Raw genomic sequence first — 17735 nt, 5'->3', positions numbered from 1 at the left:
CTTTCCAAATTCGCGAATAAAGGGAATCTCTGCCGGTGGGCCGGCTGCCGGCCTGCCGGCTGGGAGTCTTTCTAGGTCTTCTTCAAAAAATTTATTCACCAATTTTACAGGAGGTTCCCAGCCGGTCATGGACCGTCCGCCGGTGAGCCGGCTGGGACTCCTTTTTCTCATTTTCTCAGCTATTGGTAACTTGAATTATGTCCAAAAGTTCCAGCGGGTTTTGAGCCTATCTTAGACAGGCCGCCTGTCCACAGGCTCATATCCCCTTTGGACATATACATTGCTTCAAGTATCAAGAATTTACCGATGATGGACCATTTCAAAAATCAACTCCCCCGAACACAATTAAACCACCGAAATTCTTTCTAAACTCCAACACCAACTCCATCGTGCCAAGTATGATATTTCTGAATTTCTCATTATCTAGCTAATATGAGTGATATTTACAAAATCCATGGGTTGCCTCCCAGGTAGCGCCCTTGTTTTACGTCGTAGGCTCGACCAAGTCACGAGATAGCTTAAATAAATAGATAAGTCATCAAGAATGAAATGAGATTCAATGATGGATAAGACAAGTATCAAAGGAATTTATATTCTTCAATATGGGCGATCCGGCTATATAGTGCTTGAGCCATTGTCCATTCACCTTGAAAGCTTGATCTCCATCGGTCACTTCTACCGATCCATGAGGGAAGACTCGGACTACGGTAAAAGGTCCCGACCATTTTGACTTTAGCTTACCCGAGAAGAGCTTAAACCGCGAATTAAAGAGGAGGACCAAGTCCCCTTCCTTGAATTCTCTTCTAATAATGGCCTTATCATGAAATCTCTTTGTCTTCTCTTTATATAATCTAGAGCTCTCATAAGCCGCTAGTCTAAATTTCTCAAGCTCATTAAGGTCAAGGAGTCGCTTCTCCTCCGCACTCTTCAAGTCGAAATTTAGAAGCCGGATAGCCCAATGAGCCTTGTGTTCCATTTCCACCGGCAAATGACATGGTTTTCCGTACACCAACCGGAATGGTGAAGTTCCTATTGGTGTTTTGAAAGCGGTGCGGTAAGCCCATAATGCATCATTGAGCTTGATTGACCAATCTTTTCTTGACCGAGTCACGGTTTTCTCAAGAATCATTTTAATCTCACGATTGGAGATCTCGGCTTGTCCATTAGCTTGTGGGTGATAGGTAAGACTCCGCCTATGTTGCACCCCATGTCTTCTTAGAAGAGCACCCAAAGTCCTTTCCCGGAAATGGGTTCCACGGTCACTAATCAAAATCCTTGGCACTCCGAATCTTGGAAATATGATTGTCTCCATGAGTTTGGCAACCGATTTTGCATCACAAGGTTTGGTTGGAATGGCCTCAACCCACTTGCTAATATAGTCGACCGCAACAAGTATATATTCATTCCCATGGGATGAAGGAAATGGACCTTGATAGTCAATTCCTCACACATCAAATAACTTCACTTCTAGAATGTAATTCATAGGCATTTCATGCCTCCTTGAGACGTTCCCACTCCTTTGGCACTTGTCACATCCCTTAACATAGCTTGCCACATCATGAAATAAGGTAGGCTAATAGAAACTGCATTGGAGCACAGTTGCGGTGGTTTTTCTTGAACTTCCATGCCCTCCACTTGGCATATCATGGCAATGAGAAATTATTTGCTTCACCTCCTCATGTGGAACACATCTTCTAATAATCTCATCCACACATGACTTATAAAGACATGGTTCCTCCCAAAAGTATTGTTTGACATCGTGAAAGAACCTCTTCTTATTATGGGAATCATAGTCATGTGGGATGATGCCCGACACCAATTATAGTTAACGAAATCCGCATACCAAGGAGCATCCACTATATGAAGTGCAAACAATTTATCATCCGGCAAGTAATCATCAATAGGTAGCCCATCTTTCACATTCTCATTGAATAGCCTAGATAGATGATCGGCTACAACATTTTTTACACCTTTCTTATCTCTTATCCCAATATCAAACTCTTGTAACAATAGTATCCACAGAATCAAACGGGGTTTTAATTCCTTTTTTATTAGCAAATGCCTCAATGCCGAATGATCGGTATGCACTATTACCTTGGAGCCCACCAAATAAGAACAGAACTTTTTCATAGCATAAATGACCGCTAAAAGCTCCTTTTCTATAGTGGTGTAATTGGCTTGAGCTTCATCCAAAGTTTTGCTTGCATAATATATGGCATGATGTTTGCCATTCTTCTTTTGTCCAAGCACGCTCCCACCGCTACATCACTAACATCACACATCAACTCAAAAGGTTTTCTCCAAGTAGGAGGTTGCATGATTGGAGCGGTGATGAGAGCTTCCTTCAACCTATTAAAAGCATCCAAACATTCATTAGTGAATTCAAATGGTACATCTTTACCAAGCAAGTGAGTTAATGGACGGGCAATCAAAGAAAAATCATTGATAAACCGCCGGTAAAAACTAGCATGCCCAATAAAACTCCTAATGCCCTTGACATTAGCGGGAGGGGGCAAGGTTTTGATCACTTCAAATTTAGCTTGGTCAACTTCTATACCCTTACTAGATACAACATGTCCCGAAACCACCCCGGAGGTCACCATAAAATAACACTTCTCCCAATTTAGAACCAAGTGACACTCTTGGCATTTAGTCAAGACTTTCTCCAAATTCGTCAAGCAATTTTCAAAATATTTCCCAACCACCGAGAAGTCATCCGTAAATACTTCAATTTCATTCTCAACGAAGTCGGAGAAAATTGACATCATGCAACGTTGGAAGGTCGAAGGTGCATTACATAATCCAAACAACATTCTCCTATAAGCATATGTGCCGAAAGGACATGTGAAGGTGGTCTTTTCTTGGTCACTTGGATGGATAGGGATTTGGAAAAATCCCGAGTATCCATCTAAGAAACAAAAGAAGTCATGTTGAGCCAAACGCTCCAACATTTGGTCTAAGAAGGGGAGTGGGAAATGGTCTTTCCTGGTGGCCTTGTTCAATCTTCAATAATCCACGCACATGCGCCACCCGGTCACGGTTCTAGCAGGTATCAATTCATTCTTGTCATTTCTAATCACCGTCATCCCCCCCTTTTTGGGCACCACATGCACCAGACTAACCCACCTACTATCCGAGATGGGATAGATAATCCCGGCATCAAGTAGTTTGAGAACTTCTTTTATCACAACTTCCTTCATGTTAGGATTAAGGCGGCGTTGGGGCTCAATAGAAGATGAGCCCTCATCCTCTAAGTAAATTCGGTGGGTGCAAAAGGAAGGGTTAACACCCTTAATATCATCAAATGTGTAGCCAATTACATTTCAAAATTTTCTCACAACAATAAGTAACTTTTCAAGTTCAATGTCATTGAGTGCACTATTGACAATGATGGGGTAAGTCTCATTAAGACCAAGAAAAGCATGTTTAAGAGTATAAGGAAGAGGTTTTAATTCCACTTGAGGAGGCATAGATCTCTCCTCAATGTTACCGTCCTTCCTTAAGCTCTCAAATTCCTTGTTTGGGTCTTATATAATTGTTGAATACATAGCCAAAGCATACTCCCGATGCTCCTTGCAATCCCTTACTTTACTCTCAAGAAATCCTTGCAAGCCTTTGTCTTCTTCAAATATTTTCATGTCTACCCATTCTTCTACCATATCAATCATGTAGCATGACTTTGCTTCCGAAGGCTCTTTCATAGCCTTATTCAAAGAGAACTCCACTTTTTCTTCCCAACTTGAAGAGATAGCTTCCCATTTTTCACATCAATCAAGGCACCCCCCATGGTAAGGCAAGGGCGCCCTAATATGACGGGAATGTTTGAATCTTCGGGGATATACATCACATAAAAATCACAAGGAATTTCAAGTTTCCCTACCTTGAGTGGGATATATTCCACAAGACCAATTGGATACCTCACCGACCTATTCGCAAGTTGTAAAGAAACTCTAGTTGGTGAAAATTCATAATCCTTCAATTTCTTGAAAATTTTGAAAGGCATGAGTCTAATGCTTGCCCCCAAATCACATAGAGCTCTCTCTCTATTTGAACGGTCCCAATGGTGCATGGTATGGAAAAACTCCCCGGGTCTTCAAGCTTTTGGGAGACCTTATTCATTAAAATGGCACTACATTCCTTAGACAAATTTACCGTTGTTGAGGTTTCCTTGGCATTCTTGTTGGAAATCAACTCCTTCAAGAATTTACCATATGTTGGTATTTCCTTGATGGCATCAATGAAAGGCATTGTGATGTTAATTCCCTTCATCATGTTCATGAATTTTCCATACTTTTGCCCAAGCTTTGCCCTTGCCAACCTTTGAGGAAAAGGAATTGGTGGCACATAAGATTTCACTATTTGTTGCTTGGGCTCTTCAACAATCTTAGTAGGCTCATCAACTACCATGGGAGTTTCCACAAAAACCTCTACTAGATCATCTTCAACCACCTTTGGTGGTTCAACAACAACTTCCGGCTTGCTACTCTTTCTCCTATGGATGAACACCCGGTCTTCCAACTCCTTACCACTCCTCAAATATATAGCATTAATGGTCTTTGGGTTTTCCTCGGTTTTACCTGGAAACCTACCATTTGAGGCTTGCAATTGACTCATTTAAGAGGCCAATTGAGAGATTGATTATCCGTCATTCTTTGGGACGCTTGAATTTGAGTCCTTAGTTGGTTGATAGAAGATGTTGTCTCCACTTGTTTTTGGTTAGAGTGGGTAATGAATTGGGTTTGAGTATTCATCATTTACTCCATCATGAGCTCCATATTTGATTTAGGTTGAGTGGATTGTTGGCATGGTTGTTGAGGGGCTTGTTGGAAAGGTTGTTGGAAGGCTTGTTGTGTAGGTGGGTTGAGTGGTTGGAATGGTGGCCTTGGATGAAAAGTTCTTCCTTGGAAACCCGGTGGACCTTGGTTAAAGGGTTGATTTTGTTTGTTGGCTTGGAGGCTTTGTGGGTTTTGCGGTTTTGTTTGGAAAGTCGGGTTTTGCACATTTTGAGAACCATATGAAAAATTTGGGTGGGCTCTCATCCCGGGGTGGTATTGATTGTTGTTGAATGCTTGCCTTGCCGGACTTGATTCCCATACCCCATTCACTTATTCCATACAATTAGCCTCTCCCATCATCAAAGGACACCCATTTGGTGGATGTCCTTGATCTCCACAAATTTCACAACAATAAACTTGGTTTCTACTAGATGAAGAGTTGCTAGAGGTGTTGCTAGAGTTCAACAAAGCAACTTGTTGTTTGAGTTCCTCTATCAATCCCTTAACTTCCACATTGTTTGCCGACTCCAAATTTGACTTCCCTTTCCTTTTGTGCCGGTCATTATTCCAATGGAAAGTCCGGGATGCCATCTCTTCGATAAGCTCCTTAGCCGTCTTGTGATCTATCTTGTCAAGTGCTCCTTTTCCTGAGCCGGAGTCTAGATTCATTTTCATCTCATTATTCAACCCCTCATAGAAGTTGTTTATCAATTCATCGTCTCCGATCCCGTGATGAGGGCACAACCTTTGGAGTCCTTTATATCTCTCCCATGCTTTATAGAGGGCCTCGTCATCTTGTTGAGTGAAGCCTTAAGCCTTTAAGGCTTCACTCTTGATTCATGCCGTCCTTTGTGGTGGAAAGTACTTGTTCAAGAAGGCTTTGGAGACATCGTTCCAAGTTCTAAGTGAATCGGGCTCACAACTCTTTAACCATTCCTTAGCACTCCCCCTCAAGGAATAAGGAAAGAGTCGAAGGCGGATTGCATCCTTCGATACTCCATTTACCTTATACATATCACAACTATCCAAGAAATCATTAAGGTGTTCATTGGGGTTTTCGGTAGCTCCCCCTCCGAATTGGTTTCCTTGGACTAGTTGAAATAAAGTAGCCTTCACATCAAAATTATTTGCTTGTATAGGTGGCTTGACAATGCTTGGGTTTACCACCTTCTTTGGAGCTAAATTGTCCCTCAAAGGAACCGCGACCATTGTTGCTTCTTCGGGAATTTCAAATGGATTCTCAAAGAACTCAAGAGTACCCAGTTCTTATAGAACGTCTTCCACTACTAAAGGTTCTTCGAAAATAGGAGTTTCTATCAATGCCCTTCTTCGGAGTGAATTGAGTCTTCTTGCGGTAGCTTCAATCTCGTGGTCAATCGGATGAATAGGTTGACCTCTTTGATTTCTCCTACTCATGCAAAAGCCTACACACTTAAGAAAAGGATTAGTAACACAAGAGAATTAGCCTAACTAGAACAAAAACGATTAATATCTATCCTTTGCTCCCCGGCAACGGCGCCAAAAACTTGATGGTTCAAATCTTAACCTCGCAAGTGCACGGTTTGTCGTCGTACAAATTAAGGGTCGAATCCGCGAGGAGCTAGGCAGATTACTAATTCTCCTAATTCTTAGGCTTAGCTAAGTCGATAATAATAGGGTGGATAAATTAACTAGACAACTAAACTAATCAAATTAAAATGCAAATAAACTAATTATGAAAATTAAGCAAGTGAGACTTAAAGTTGTAATTCAAGAGAATAAAAGGCCTAGGACTCGATTTTCCCCCAACAATCCATAATTTTCCATCAAGGTTCCCTAGGCTAGTCGTTGGGAAGGTTCTTAAGGTGGACATGGCTCTAACTCGCCTAAAACCCCCCTCTCGGGCTTGCGATAGGAAACTATCACTCCCGACCAACCCCCCTCTTGGGTTCGAAGATCGGTATCCCTAGCGTAACACCCGGTTACCCCAAAAACATGCACATCCCCAAAGTACCCTAACATTAGCTAAGGTCAAAAAGCTTACATCAATTCCGGGTCATCCCACTCCTCCTCTCGGAGGTTGATTTAAAACCCTAGTATAGAGGTGCCCTCCATTGGCTCTCCCTCTCGTCTCAACCAAAGATAGCAATATGACCAAACTCCGGGTACCCGATTTCCAACCTAACCAACTTTCGTTGGTGGACAAGGGTCACAAACCAACACTACTCAAAATTGACCAATTTATCAAAATAATCCTCTAGCCTACCATTATTAATCCTCCCCAACAAGCCTTTATGGGAATCTATCAAGAAAATTATTCATGTTGGGTTAAACCGAGTCCTAGTTAAAAGACTACTCACTAATCATGGTTCTTAAGACAAAATAGTTGATAAAGATGAATTCTATAAGCATGAACATGATGTGAAAACGGATTCTACAATTAATCATGCAATAATTCAACAAATCTATGAGGAAAGACTAATTAAGCTAAGATGGGGAAGGATTAAAGCAAAAAGACACAAACTTTAACACAATAACCCTAAGACTCAATCTTTGGAAGAGAACAACAATGGTGAACAAGGAAAAGATGAACAAGAGAGAGAAAGATGAAAATCCAACAATAAAGTGAAGGAATTAAGCACAAACAATTAAATAAAACTTAAAGGAAATCAAATGTAAACAAATGAAATTAAGGGAGGAAATTGTACCAATTCAATAGCAAGAAGGAAACTTGGATTGAAAATAAGGATGGAGAAATCTTCAATCTTGTTACAACCCAATTACTAGAACTAATAATATGCCAATTATTGAAGGATTAAACTAATTAAGGAAAGATTAGCAAAGTAACTAGCAAAGTTTCAAACTTGGAAAATGGAAATAATGTAAATCTAGGGCTGTGTGTCCAAAATGAATTAGGAGAGGGGTATTTATAGTTTACAATCATTTGGGCAAAAAATTACAAGGAAATAGAAATGCGGAGAAAATGAGTCTGGGCCGGCCGGCCGGCCGCCGGTCCTTGACCGGCTGGGAACCTCCTGGAATTCCAGCTTCAATTAAGTTGCCAGGTATGCTGAGCCGGCTGACCGGCTGCCTTCTCTGAATCGGCCCCTTGGAGGGACTCTCAGCCAGCTGACCGGTTGCCGGCCTACCGGCTGGGAGTCCTTCTTCCCCTTCCTTCTATGTTCTTCCCTATACTTGCCTTGTGAGGTTCTTTTCCAGCTTATTTAGTCCTCTCGAGTTCAAAACCTGCATGGAGAGACATAAAACTTGTAGTACGGGACTAAAGCTACAAAATGCAAGCTAAAGAGGTCAAAACCGTCTAGATTCGGGATAAAATGCATAGGGAAGAAGGGGGAAAGTGATACCAAATATGCACTCATCAACGTGTTTAGGAAACTCATTGTCTAAAAAGCACTGAGGTTCCTCTACAAAGACATCCTCTTCCAAATATCCATTTATGAAAGCGGTTTTGACATCCATTTGGAAAAGCTTAATGCCTTTATGAGCCTCAAAAGCTATCAATAATTGTATGGCCTCAAGCCTAGCTACTGGTGCATAGGTTTTATCGTAATCAATTCCCTCTTGTTTATTGTAACCTTGCACCACTAGTCTAGGTTTATCCCTTACGATTTCACCGGAATCATCAAGCTTATTACGAAAGACCCATCTAGTACCAATGACGGTACGCTTAGATGGTCTAGGGACTAGGTGCCATACCTCATTTCTCTTGAATTGATTGAGCTCATCTTGTATAGCTTGCATCCAATCGGCGTCGGTCAATGCAATTGTTATATTGGCCTGCTCAATTTGAGAGAGAAAGGCGCTTTGGGCACAAAACTCATCAAGCGATGCAAAGTTGTTGAGGGAGGCCCTTGTTTTATCTCCGGAGTTCAAGTCACTTGTTAAATTTGAGAGAGGATGGGAGCTTTGATGTTTCTATTTTCTTGGAACAATAGTGTTTTGTTCCCCCTCAGATGTAACATACTCCGTGACTATTGTTTGTGTAGATACCTCATTTATGCACCTTCTGCCAACCACCCAGTGATGATTGGGCCGCATGTTTGGTACGCAGAACGATTTTATGACAGTTCGTAAGTTCATCGACAAGTGATAGCTCAAACACTCGAGTCAACCTCATGCTTATCATCTACGCGCCGATACGGTCGTTTTGACAGTAATTAGAATTCATTTGGAGTCCGGGTCAAAAATCGCTTCATTTTTTAAAAGACCGTTTAAATGCCGAGTCAGAATGTTCCGGAATGTTCTAGAATTCTCTGGATATCTATTCCTAATTAAATTAATATTTTTAAGGAAATATCTTCCGTATATTGTGTTTCATGGAATAAGGATGTGTAAATCTACCGAAATTGCATAAAAAAACGAGGAAATCTTTCTTGCTGAGGAGGAAACCTCTAGGGAAATGACGCAACAGGTGCTACGCCTCTTCCCCAGCCCTCTTTTTCATGCTTTCCAAAATATTTACGTGATTTGTTTCCGTATCCGTGTCATTCCTAAACTCCTTCATGTGTTTAGTATAAATAGAGAACTTCGGTCTCCATATTTGGCACGCGAGTGTCTGCCCTTCTCTTCTCTCTTTGCATTCTAGACCACGCTTTTGCTTTCAATGCCTACGTGCTTGATCAATTGACCACATAAGCTCAGGTCATTCTGAGTCCCAGTCACGTTGCATAGACCGACCAATTTGACCAACTCCACTTGATCAATCTAATCAATCCTTTAAATCCTTTAACAAGGGCACTTTCCACACATATTCGAGTCGAGAAATTACTAAATGATAACTTTAGTCAATCTAGTTTCATCAAACATGTAAGTTTGACGGTGTAAAATCCCATTTTATTATTGTACTTTTATTTTGTATCACTAATGTAAGGTCTATATCAAAAGCACGTTCAAAACCGTCATAAAAACCATCCTTTAAAACCGTATTTACAAAACAGCAAAGGACTGACGTTGAGAAGAAATGCAGCAGCAGCTGCGCATCTTCGAAGGGTCACAGCACCTGCTGCTCCTCTTCCTGAGACTGGCGCTGCTCCTGCTCTTCTTATTCTTCCTCGACCTTCTGCAACTTTTTTTTTTCTCTTTTTCCTTCGTTTCTTTTGTCCATATCAGTATATAATCTTGTCTTAATAAATCCTTTTCAAATTATAACGCATAATTCGACTTAAATCCCTTATAATTCAATATTTGCGAGTTTTCGTCATCTATTTCAATCCTGGATTTTAGAGGTTCGATTTTCTCATATCGATTCTCTGGAATCCGTCTTTCGTACATAATTTTCTTTATTTGATTCCAATTTATCAAATTCTATTCAACTTTCGAGTTCAAAGTTCGTTCTTTTTGTACTTCCGACACGAGTTCATATAATCATGTAAATCGCTGTAAATTCTCATCTTTAATTTGTTTTATGACGGTTCCAGATGTATGCAATCCATTAAATCACTTCAACTTGAGTTCTAATATCAACACTCGACCTTAAATTTACCAATAAATGATAACAATCCACGATTCTGACTTCACAACCAGAATCCAACTCAAGAACAGACGCAGAAAGTGTTGCGCCTCTTCCAGAGGACGCAACAGATGCTGCGCCTGTTCTGGGTTGGCTTCGGCTCCTGAACTCTCTCTCGCTTTGACGTAGCTTCTAATTACGTATTAAATTAACTATAATCGTATCATCATTTATAATCTGACGTATTTTCGTACTTTTATTTCCAATTTTATTTTCCTTTTTATTTTCTTCTTTGAAATCCCGTTTCGAGGGTGCTTTTGACGTAGATCAAATAAACCTTGTAATTCTTGTAATTTTAATTATTGTATTTTATTTATCGTAATTATTATTATTATTATTATGTATGATTTATTTACTTGGCCTTCACATGTAATTTAATCTAACATCCTACTTTGACCAATTGTTTGCTAAATTACGTGTTAACCGACATAGTCTAAATTCACATGCTAGGATCAATCTATGTTTGTGGCATTTCATGCATTACATCGACGACATATCAAATATGAACGATTTACCTAATCATTAGTAGAGTCCGCTATCGAGGCGGGCGGGATTAGGTGTTCGATTAAAGAGCTTCCTAATACGTACCCTCGCCCCTTACTCCAATTATCTCTGGACACCCGTGTCCATTGGCATCTTCGAGAGTCATTCTAGACATAGAATGCTAAGGGTAACTAGTTCGTAGTGTTCATGTCATTACTCTGTGTCTTGAGATGACACGAAGTATTCGAACGGTTTCCAATTTTTCCACAATAAATTGGTGGCGACTCCACAAATGCAGGCTTATTCAACCTTTTACCGGTTTCAATGCCTCACAAATCGGTAACGGCCCATGATGTGCTTTGGCAAACCAAGGTTCCGTGGGAGAAGTGTCGCCGCCTCGAAACCAACACGCGGGTGCGCACAGCGCGGGTGGCCCATGACCACAGTTTGGCGACTCCGCTGAGGATGATACACTTACATGTTACCCAGGGCGAAACTTGAACGATGTTAGGGAATACTTTATACGAGACAGTTGTCGGTTTTCATTACTCGACCTTCTTAGGTCGTTTCATTCGGCCTTCCTAAGCTTAACCCAACCCATTCGACCACTCGTCCTGTCTGGACGGTCCAAATTCTTATCTGGGCCTAAGGATGGATAGTGATTGACGTCAACCATACCGTGGTACATACTCATGTTTATATCATGGGCTTTCACTACTCGAGGAAATGGACTAGGAACCGACCTTACTCATGTTTGGCACGGACCTCTTCAACAGACCAGGGTTTGATTGCTTGGTATGGCAACCCACCTTTTTAAACCAAAACCCTTTAAATGCACGCAACATACCGTTATAATGCCCATATGTATGTTTGTATCATATACGAGATCACCATTTTGTAAACAAAACCATGACAAAATTTTGTAAAATAAAATCCTTTGCCTAAAATAGCGCAAAATAAGCCGAAACTCTGTCGAGTCAAAATTCGGACCTCAAACCCATTTCAAACCTCACTTCGAGTCAGCACTCCTACAACTACACTACAGTTGTCTAGGACAAACATGTCAAAATTTTGTCATTTTTAAACCCCACTTGACACAGTGGCACACACCCACTTCACGAGTCGAGTCTCTTTTGAGTAAGTGTGCTAAAATGGTCGATCGTGTTTTGATTCATCGTCGATCTCTTATCCTCAGTTCCAAAATGGTGGGAACTAGTCACAGAAGCATTAATGGTCAACCCCAGCCATCCGTAAATGGTAATGATCAAATCCTAGCTGCACTCATTCGTCTCCAGACAAGACAAGACCAAGCTTATGCTCACCTTAATGCCATCGAAGGCCGAATTGTCGCTGTAAAAGCTAGACTTCCTCCTGTAGAGGATGCCATTCCCGATATGGTTATACACAATAATATCCCACCTTTTGTTGGGCAACCAGAAGTCAATCTTCCACCAGGTTCTAGTGAAGCTGAAAAACGACTCCAATATTTGGAGGAACAACTAATGTACCTCAAAGGAGATGACATCTATAGAGAAAACAACCGCAAATATGAGGCAGTAAATGCTCAACTGCCAACCAACTCCAACATGACTGACATCCCGAAGTTTAAGGGGCATGAAAACCCGTTGAACCATATTCGTGCCTTCAAATATTATATGTCTATCAAAGGCATCAAGCCAGAGATGTTCCTAAGGATCTTTCCTTCATCCCTTGATACTATTCCTAAGCAATGGTTCTACTCTTTGGAGCACAAGAAAATTGCTACTTGGGATGATGCTATAATCGAGTTCACCAAACAGTATGCAGATAATGCTGAAGTTCAAGTCAATATGCGCACTCTAGAGGTTCTTACCCAAAATGAGAAAGAAGGATTCACTGACTTCCTAAGTAGGTGGAGAAAGAGTAGCACACAACTCGTCGAACGCCCAGACGAGGCTACTCTTGTTGAAAATTTCATGGATAACTTAAGGCCAATCTATGCGAATCACCTAAGATACCAAAACATAAAGTCTTTCAAAGACTTAACTGTATTAGGAACAAGAATCAAAGACGACATCCATAAAGGACTCTTGTCCAAAATGGTAGGTCGCGGATATCAAGGCACAAAGAGTTGTTCTTATGGCTCCACTAGTAAGGCCGACGAGGTCAACCTTGTCGAATCATCTACTAAGAAGAATGTCCCATAGAGGAAGTTCACCAACGTTGGCGACTCGTACTCCAATGCTTTGAAAAGACTAATGAACCAAGGTAAGCTCCAACCTATAGGACCTACACCTGACCCAGAGAAAAAGTCTAAATTCTGGGATGAGAATGCCTACTGTGAGTACCATACAAGTAAAGGGCATGATACAGAGAAATGTTTTAAATTAAAACATGTCATTTAGGATATGATTGAGGATGGGCACCTACCTATACCTCCTGCAAGCAAGCCTAACAATACTCAGAATCCTCTTGAAATTCTGATGATCACGGATGAGGAATCCACCTTGGATTGCTCACACCTCATTTCTCCAGCTGAAAATGAGGTCAATGCACTAGAAAATGAGGAAAGTTATTCCACCATCTCCCCTATTATCGCTGATTTTGCCGCATGGGCAAAGAATGTAAGTAGACAAGTTTCAGAGCTAGAAGCTGTAGTGGCATCCCTACGCACTCCAAGCACTATACCTAGGGAAAATAGGTCAATGGTTCCAATCTTATCTCAAGAATCCACAATGCAAGAAGTGATCGCAGTGACCGATGATCTAGTCGAGCAAATAATCAGCCTAGAAGCTGAAATCATAAGTCTTAGACCGCTCAGTATCGTCAATGGAGTTTGGGAGGATGACGACGAAGATGTTTACCTCACAGAACATCCTCTAGTCAAGGTTAGTGAAGATGAAGATGTGGACCACCTTACTCGCTCAGGACGTCCATATCAAAATGTCACTCAGACAAATGGTCCAGTTACTACTAACACCAATGTCATCACACCAAACGATGGCGAAGATACTTCTCCTGACCATTTATTGAAGTAACTTCAAAAGACGAAGACTGATTTTTCAGTCTGGCAACTAGTTGCAAGTTCATTTCCTCATCTCCAGGCTTTACTGCAAGCGTTGGCTAAATTGAATGTAGCACATAACTCCACACCTGATGACGTCGTCAACCTAGTCTTCCAACACTCAGTCAAGCTAAGTAACCCAGTTACTTTCTCAGATGAAGACTTGCCTCCCTTTGGTGTCACTCATAACCTTGCTCTATACATAACAGTCACATGCTTGAAGAAAAATGTACCCATCACTTTGGTGGATGATGGCTCCGCAGTCAATGTCATACCACTAAAAACAGCATACAAGTTAGGCATGAAAGAATCAGACCGGAGTCCTACTAACCAAGGCGTTCGGGAGTACGATGGAACACGACGTAAAGAAGTGGGGCTAGTGAACCTTACTGTGGCCACTGGGCCAATCGACCGAAAGGTTAATTTTCAGATAGCGGACATCGAGGCATCTTTCAATATACTTTTGGCTAGGCTCTGGATTCACGCTTCCAAGGCGGTAACATCCACCTTACACCAAAATATTAAGATCCCTCTAGATGGAAAGGTAGTGACGATCACTCCATCACCTATCAAGGCCGTGATAGAGAAAATGTCTAGAAATCAAGTAATTGCAGATCCAGTGTATGAACTTGGAGGATTTCAAATCATAAACCTTATAGAGTGTGAGCTTACTCCCTTATATTTCGACCTATACTCCAACTTAGTGGTCAACCAAATTCTCAAATCCCAGGGATACTTCCCAGGAATGCCGTTAAACCCTATTAAAGAGAGTACCTTTACACCTATTAAGGAATATGACTCCTAAGAGATACCACTAGGCTTGGGGTACAAACCTACGAAAGCCGAAACTCTTGAACTGCTTGCTCAAGTTAGGAATCGCAAGAATAAGGGAATCCAAATGCAACCCTATCTCCCTACACTAAATGGTTACTTCGTCAGAGAAGGGGATTGTGAACATTTTAATGCATTTCCCAAACCATGGAGGTACAAAGGCATTCAACTAGCTTGAATCGAGATCTTCCACGATTGCTACTTCATTCCTCCGGAAACGGTTCCTACCGTCAAAACTCGTTAGACACCTTGTCTCGACGAACAGGCTGTTAGCCTCCTGTTTGGAGAAGATCAATTCGCCAGGGTAGCGCAGGATGAGATCATTACCATGATACTTCAAGACGACCATTTCAACCCTACAGCACTGATCACTGACATCAACTCAAATCAGTAGAAAGGATGGAGAAAGTCAATCAAATGGACCAACAATCAAGGAAAGCTATTCAAGGTCACTACTGGAGAAGGAGGGATGTTCAAAGGAGAACTCGAAGATGATGAATTCGAGTCAGAGTCGAAATCAGAGTCAGAGTCGGAATCTACGTCTAGCGAAGTCACTAGAGAGTCTCCTCCTATCGTCACTCCCCACCCCTCTGTTTCTCCTAGCATAACGCCGCCTAGTAACAGTAACTTGGGGAATGTCCCAGCAACTATCCCTTTACCGCCACTGACTACTGCGTAGATGGCTTCTTTGTTTCAGCTATTTTCAAATTTTAATATGAATAAATCTGATTCTTCTTACTCCTTGAGTTATTCCGAATGCAATTCTATTTACGATGATAATAAGGATGATCCTGACCCAGACTCAATCGAACTACCTCCCTATATAATTAAAGAAATACTAGAAGAAGGGAAGGGGCACCAGTTATAGAAAACACCGAAGCTATCAATGTAGGAACGGAATTAGAACCCCAAGAACTTAGGATAGGGACGACCCTAGACCCAACTGAAAAGGCCAATTTTATCAACCTCCTACACGAGTTCAAAGACGTCTTCGCTTGGTCTTACAAAGATATGCCAGGGATCGACATGGATATTGCAGAACATCGTATTCCAATCAAGCCAGGTTTCAAGCCTGTAAAACAAAAGCTTCGTCGGATGAGGACGGAGTGGGCTCTTAAGATTAAAGAAGAAGTCGGTAAGCAATTCAAAGCCGGATTCATCAAAGTTTCCGAATATTCAGACTGGGCGGCTAACATAGTCCCCGTACCCAAAAAGGATGGGTGAATCCGGGTTTGTGTTTATTTCAGAGACTTGAACAAGGCGAGTCCTAAACACGACTTCCCTCTACCTCACATCGATATATTGGTAGATACAGCCGATCACGCATTGTTATCCTTCATGGACGGGTATGCAAGGTATAACCAAATCAAAATGGCCGTGGAAGACATGCACAAGACAACTTTCGTCACTCAGTGGGGCACATACTGTTATACTGTTATGCCATTTGGGCTAATCAATGCTGGGGCTACATACCAACGCACTGTGACCACTTTGCTACATGACATGATGCATAAAGAAGTGGAGGTGTAAGTGGATGATATGATTGTTAAATCTAAAGATAGGAAAAGACACATCGATAACCTTCGCAAATTCTTCCTCAGATTGCGCAAGTACAACATGAGACTCAATCCTCAGAAATGTGCATTCGGAGTAACGTCAGGCAAGCTTCTGGGATATGTCGTCGGCCAGAGGGGGATATAATTTAATCCATCGAAGATCAAGGCCTTAATCGAAATGCCACAACCCCAGACAGAAAAGGAGGTTAGAGGATTCTTGGGAAAAGTGCAATACATAAGTCGATTCATATCCAAACTCACTATGATCTGCGAACCTATCTTCAAAAAGCTCAAGAAAATGGACCATACCGTATGGGATGAAGACTGTCAAAAGGAATTTGACAGGATAAAGGAGATACTGGCTAAGCCACCCGTGCTAATGCCTCCCCAACGAGATCAACCTCTTGGTTTATATCACAGTCACCTAAACAGCCATGGGGGCTATGCTCGCGGAGACGGTTGGAAAGGAAGAAAGAGCTATCTACTACCTTAGTAAGAAGTTCTTAGAGTACGAGAGTAAGTATACACCTCTCGAGAAGACATGCCTCGCTCTTGTGTGGGCAACAAAGAAGCTACGCCATTACATGCTTAGCCACTCTGTCAAGGTGTATTCTAAAATGGATCCCGTCAAATATCTCTTCGAGAAACCGGTTCTCAATGGACGTTTAGCAAGATGGGCCTTGATGCTCTCAGAGTTCGATCTCCAATACGTACCTTTAAAAGTCATAAAGGCACGTGCTGTGGCTGAATTCTTCGCAAACAATCCTATAAATGATACGCAAGCAATAGACACGTGGTCGTTTCCATATGAGGATATTCTCCAAACCAGTATGGATTCTTGGGATCTGTACTTTGATGGGGGCATCCAACTTAAGAGGATTCGGAATAGGAGGGTTGCTCATTTCTCTTGAAGGCGAGCATACACCACTCTCTGTCAAGCTCGACTTCGAGGTGACAAATAACGCAGTAGAGTATGAGGCTTACCTCATTGATCTACAAGCAATAGTGAGTTTAGGCATCAAGCATCTTCGAGTTCACGGCGACTCATCCTTGATCATTAACCAGATAACTGGATCCTGGAAAATCCAAAGTGAAAGTCTAGCACCCTATCAGGCTAGGATAGATCAAGTTGGTCAATTCTTCGATCATGTTACTTATTTACACCTGCCTTGCGAAGAAAATTAGTTTGCAGACGCTCTTGCAAAACTCGCATCCTTGATTAATATGCCAGACGACATGGTTGAAATGTCCTTGTGCATCGAATGGCGATCAGCGCCAGCCTATGTACACTTCCTCACATATGAAGAGAAAAACCCAGAGGAACCTTGGTTCCAGGCCATTCTCAATTTCAAGCTCAACTGTACATACCCACCAGGTATGGATAAGAGGGGACAACGCGCCATACGCCTACTTGCCTCTCAATACCTCCTAATGCAGGGAGAGTTATACAAAAGACCACCTCTTGATGTCGTCTTGTGTTGCCTTGATCATTCACAGGCACAGAAAGTAATGGAAGAAGTTCATGATGGAGAATGCGG

The 17735-nt window shown here is 41.7% G+C and overlaps 1 protein-coding gene and 1 non-coding gene across 2 annotated transcripts; one reads left to right on the top strand and one right to left on the bottom strand.

Moving 5' to 3' along the window:
- Positions 1–556: 556 nt before the first annotated feature.
- On the bottom strand, positions 557–4614 carry LOC141629170 (uncharacterized). The gene is made up of 4 exons (XM_074442213.1): positions 4153–4614; positions 3127–3290; positions 1844–2260; positions 557–1370 (listed from the first exon to the last, which is right to left on the bottom strand). The coding sequence occupies exons 1-4, from the start codon at positions 4612–4614 to the stop codon at positions 557–559; spliced, it is 1857 nt and encodes a 618-aa protein (XP_074298314.1).
- An 885-nt stretch (positions 4615–5499) lies between these two features.
- Positions 5500–5601, top strand: LOC141635972 (small nucleolar RNA R71). The gene has a single exon (XR_012540620.1). It is a non-coding gene; the product is annotated as a small nucleolar RNA R71 (small nucleolar RNA).
- The last annotated feature ends 12134 nt before the right edge of the window (positions 5602–17735 follow it).

Source organism: Silene latifolia, chromosome Y (assembly GCF_048544455.1).
Source record: "Silene latifolia isolate original U9 population chromosome Y, ASM4854445v1, whole genome shotgun sequence".
Lineage (NCBI taxonomy): Eukaryota > Viridiplantae > Streptophyta > Magnoliopsida > Caryophyllales > Caryophyllaceae > Silene > Silene latifolia.
The sequence above is the reverse complement of the archived record's forward strand: the minus strand, read 5'-3'. Positions and strand labels throughout refer to the sequence as shown.

Coding starts and splice junctions, on each gene's coding strand:
- LOC141629170 (XM_074442213.1), bottom strand. CDS start 4,614: ATGAGTCAATTGCAAGCCTCAAATGGTAGGTTTCCAGGTAAAACCGAG. Junction 3,291..4,152: donor CCAAGGAAACCTCAACAACG/GTAAATTTGTCT, acceptor GATGATATTAAG/GGTGTTAACCCTTCCTTTTG. Junction 2,261..3,126: donor TATCCCATCTCGGATAGTAG/GTGGGTTAGTCT, acceptor TTAGTGATGTAG/CGGTGGGAGCGTGCTTGGAC.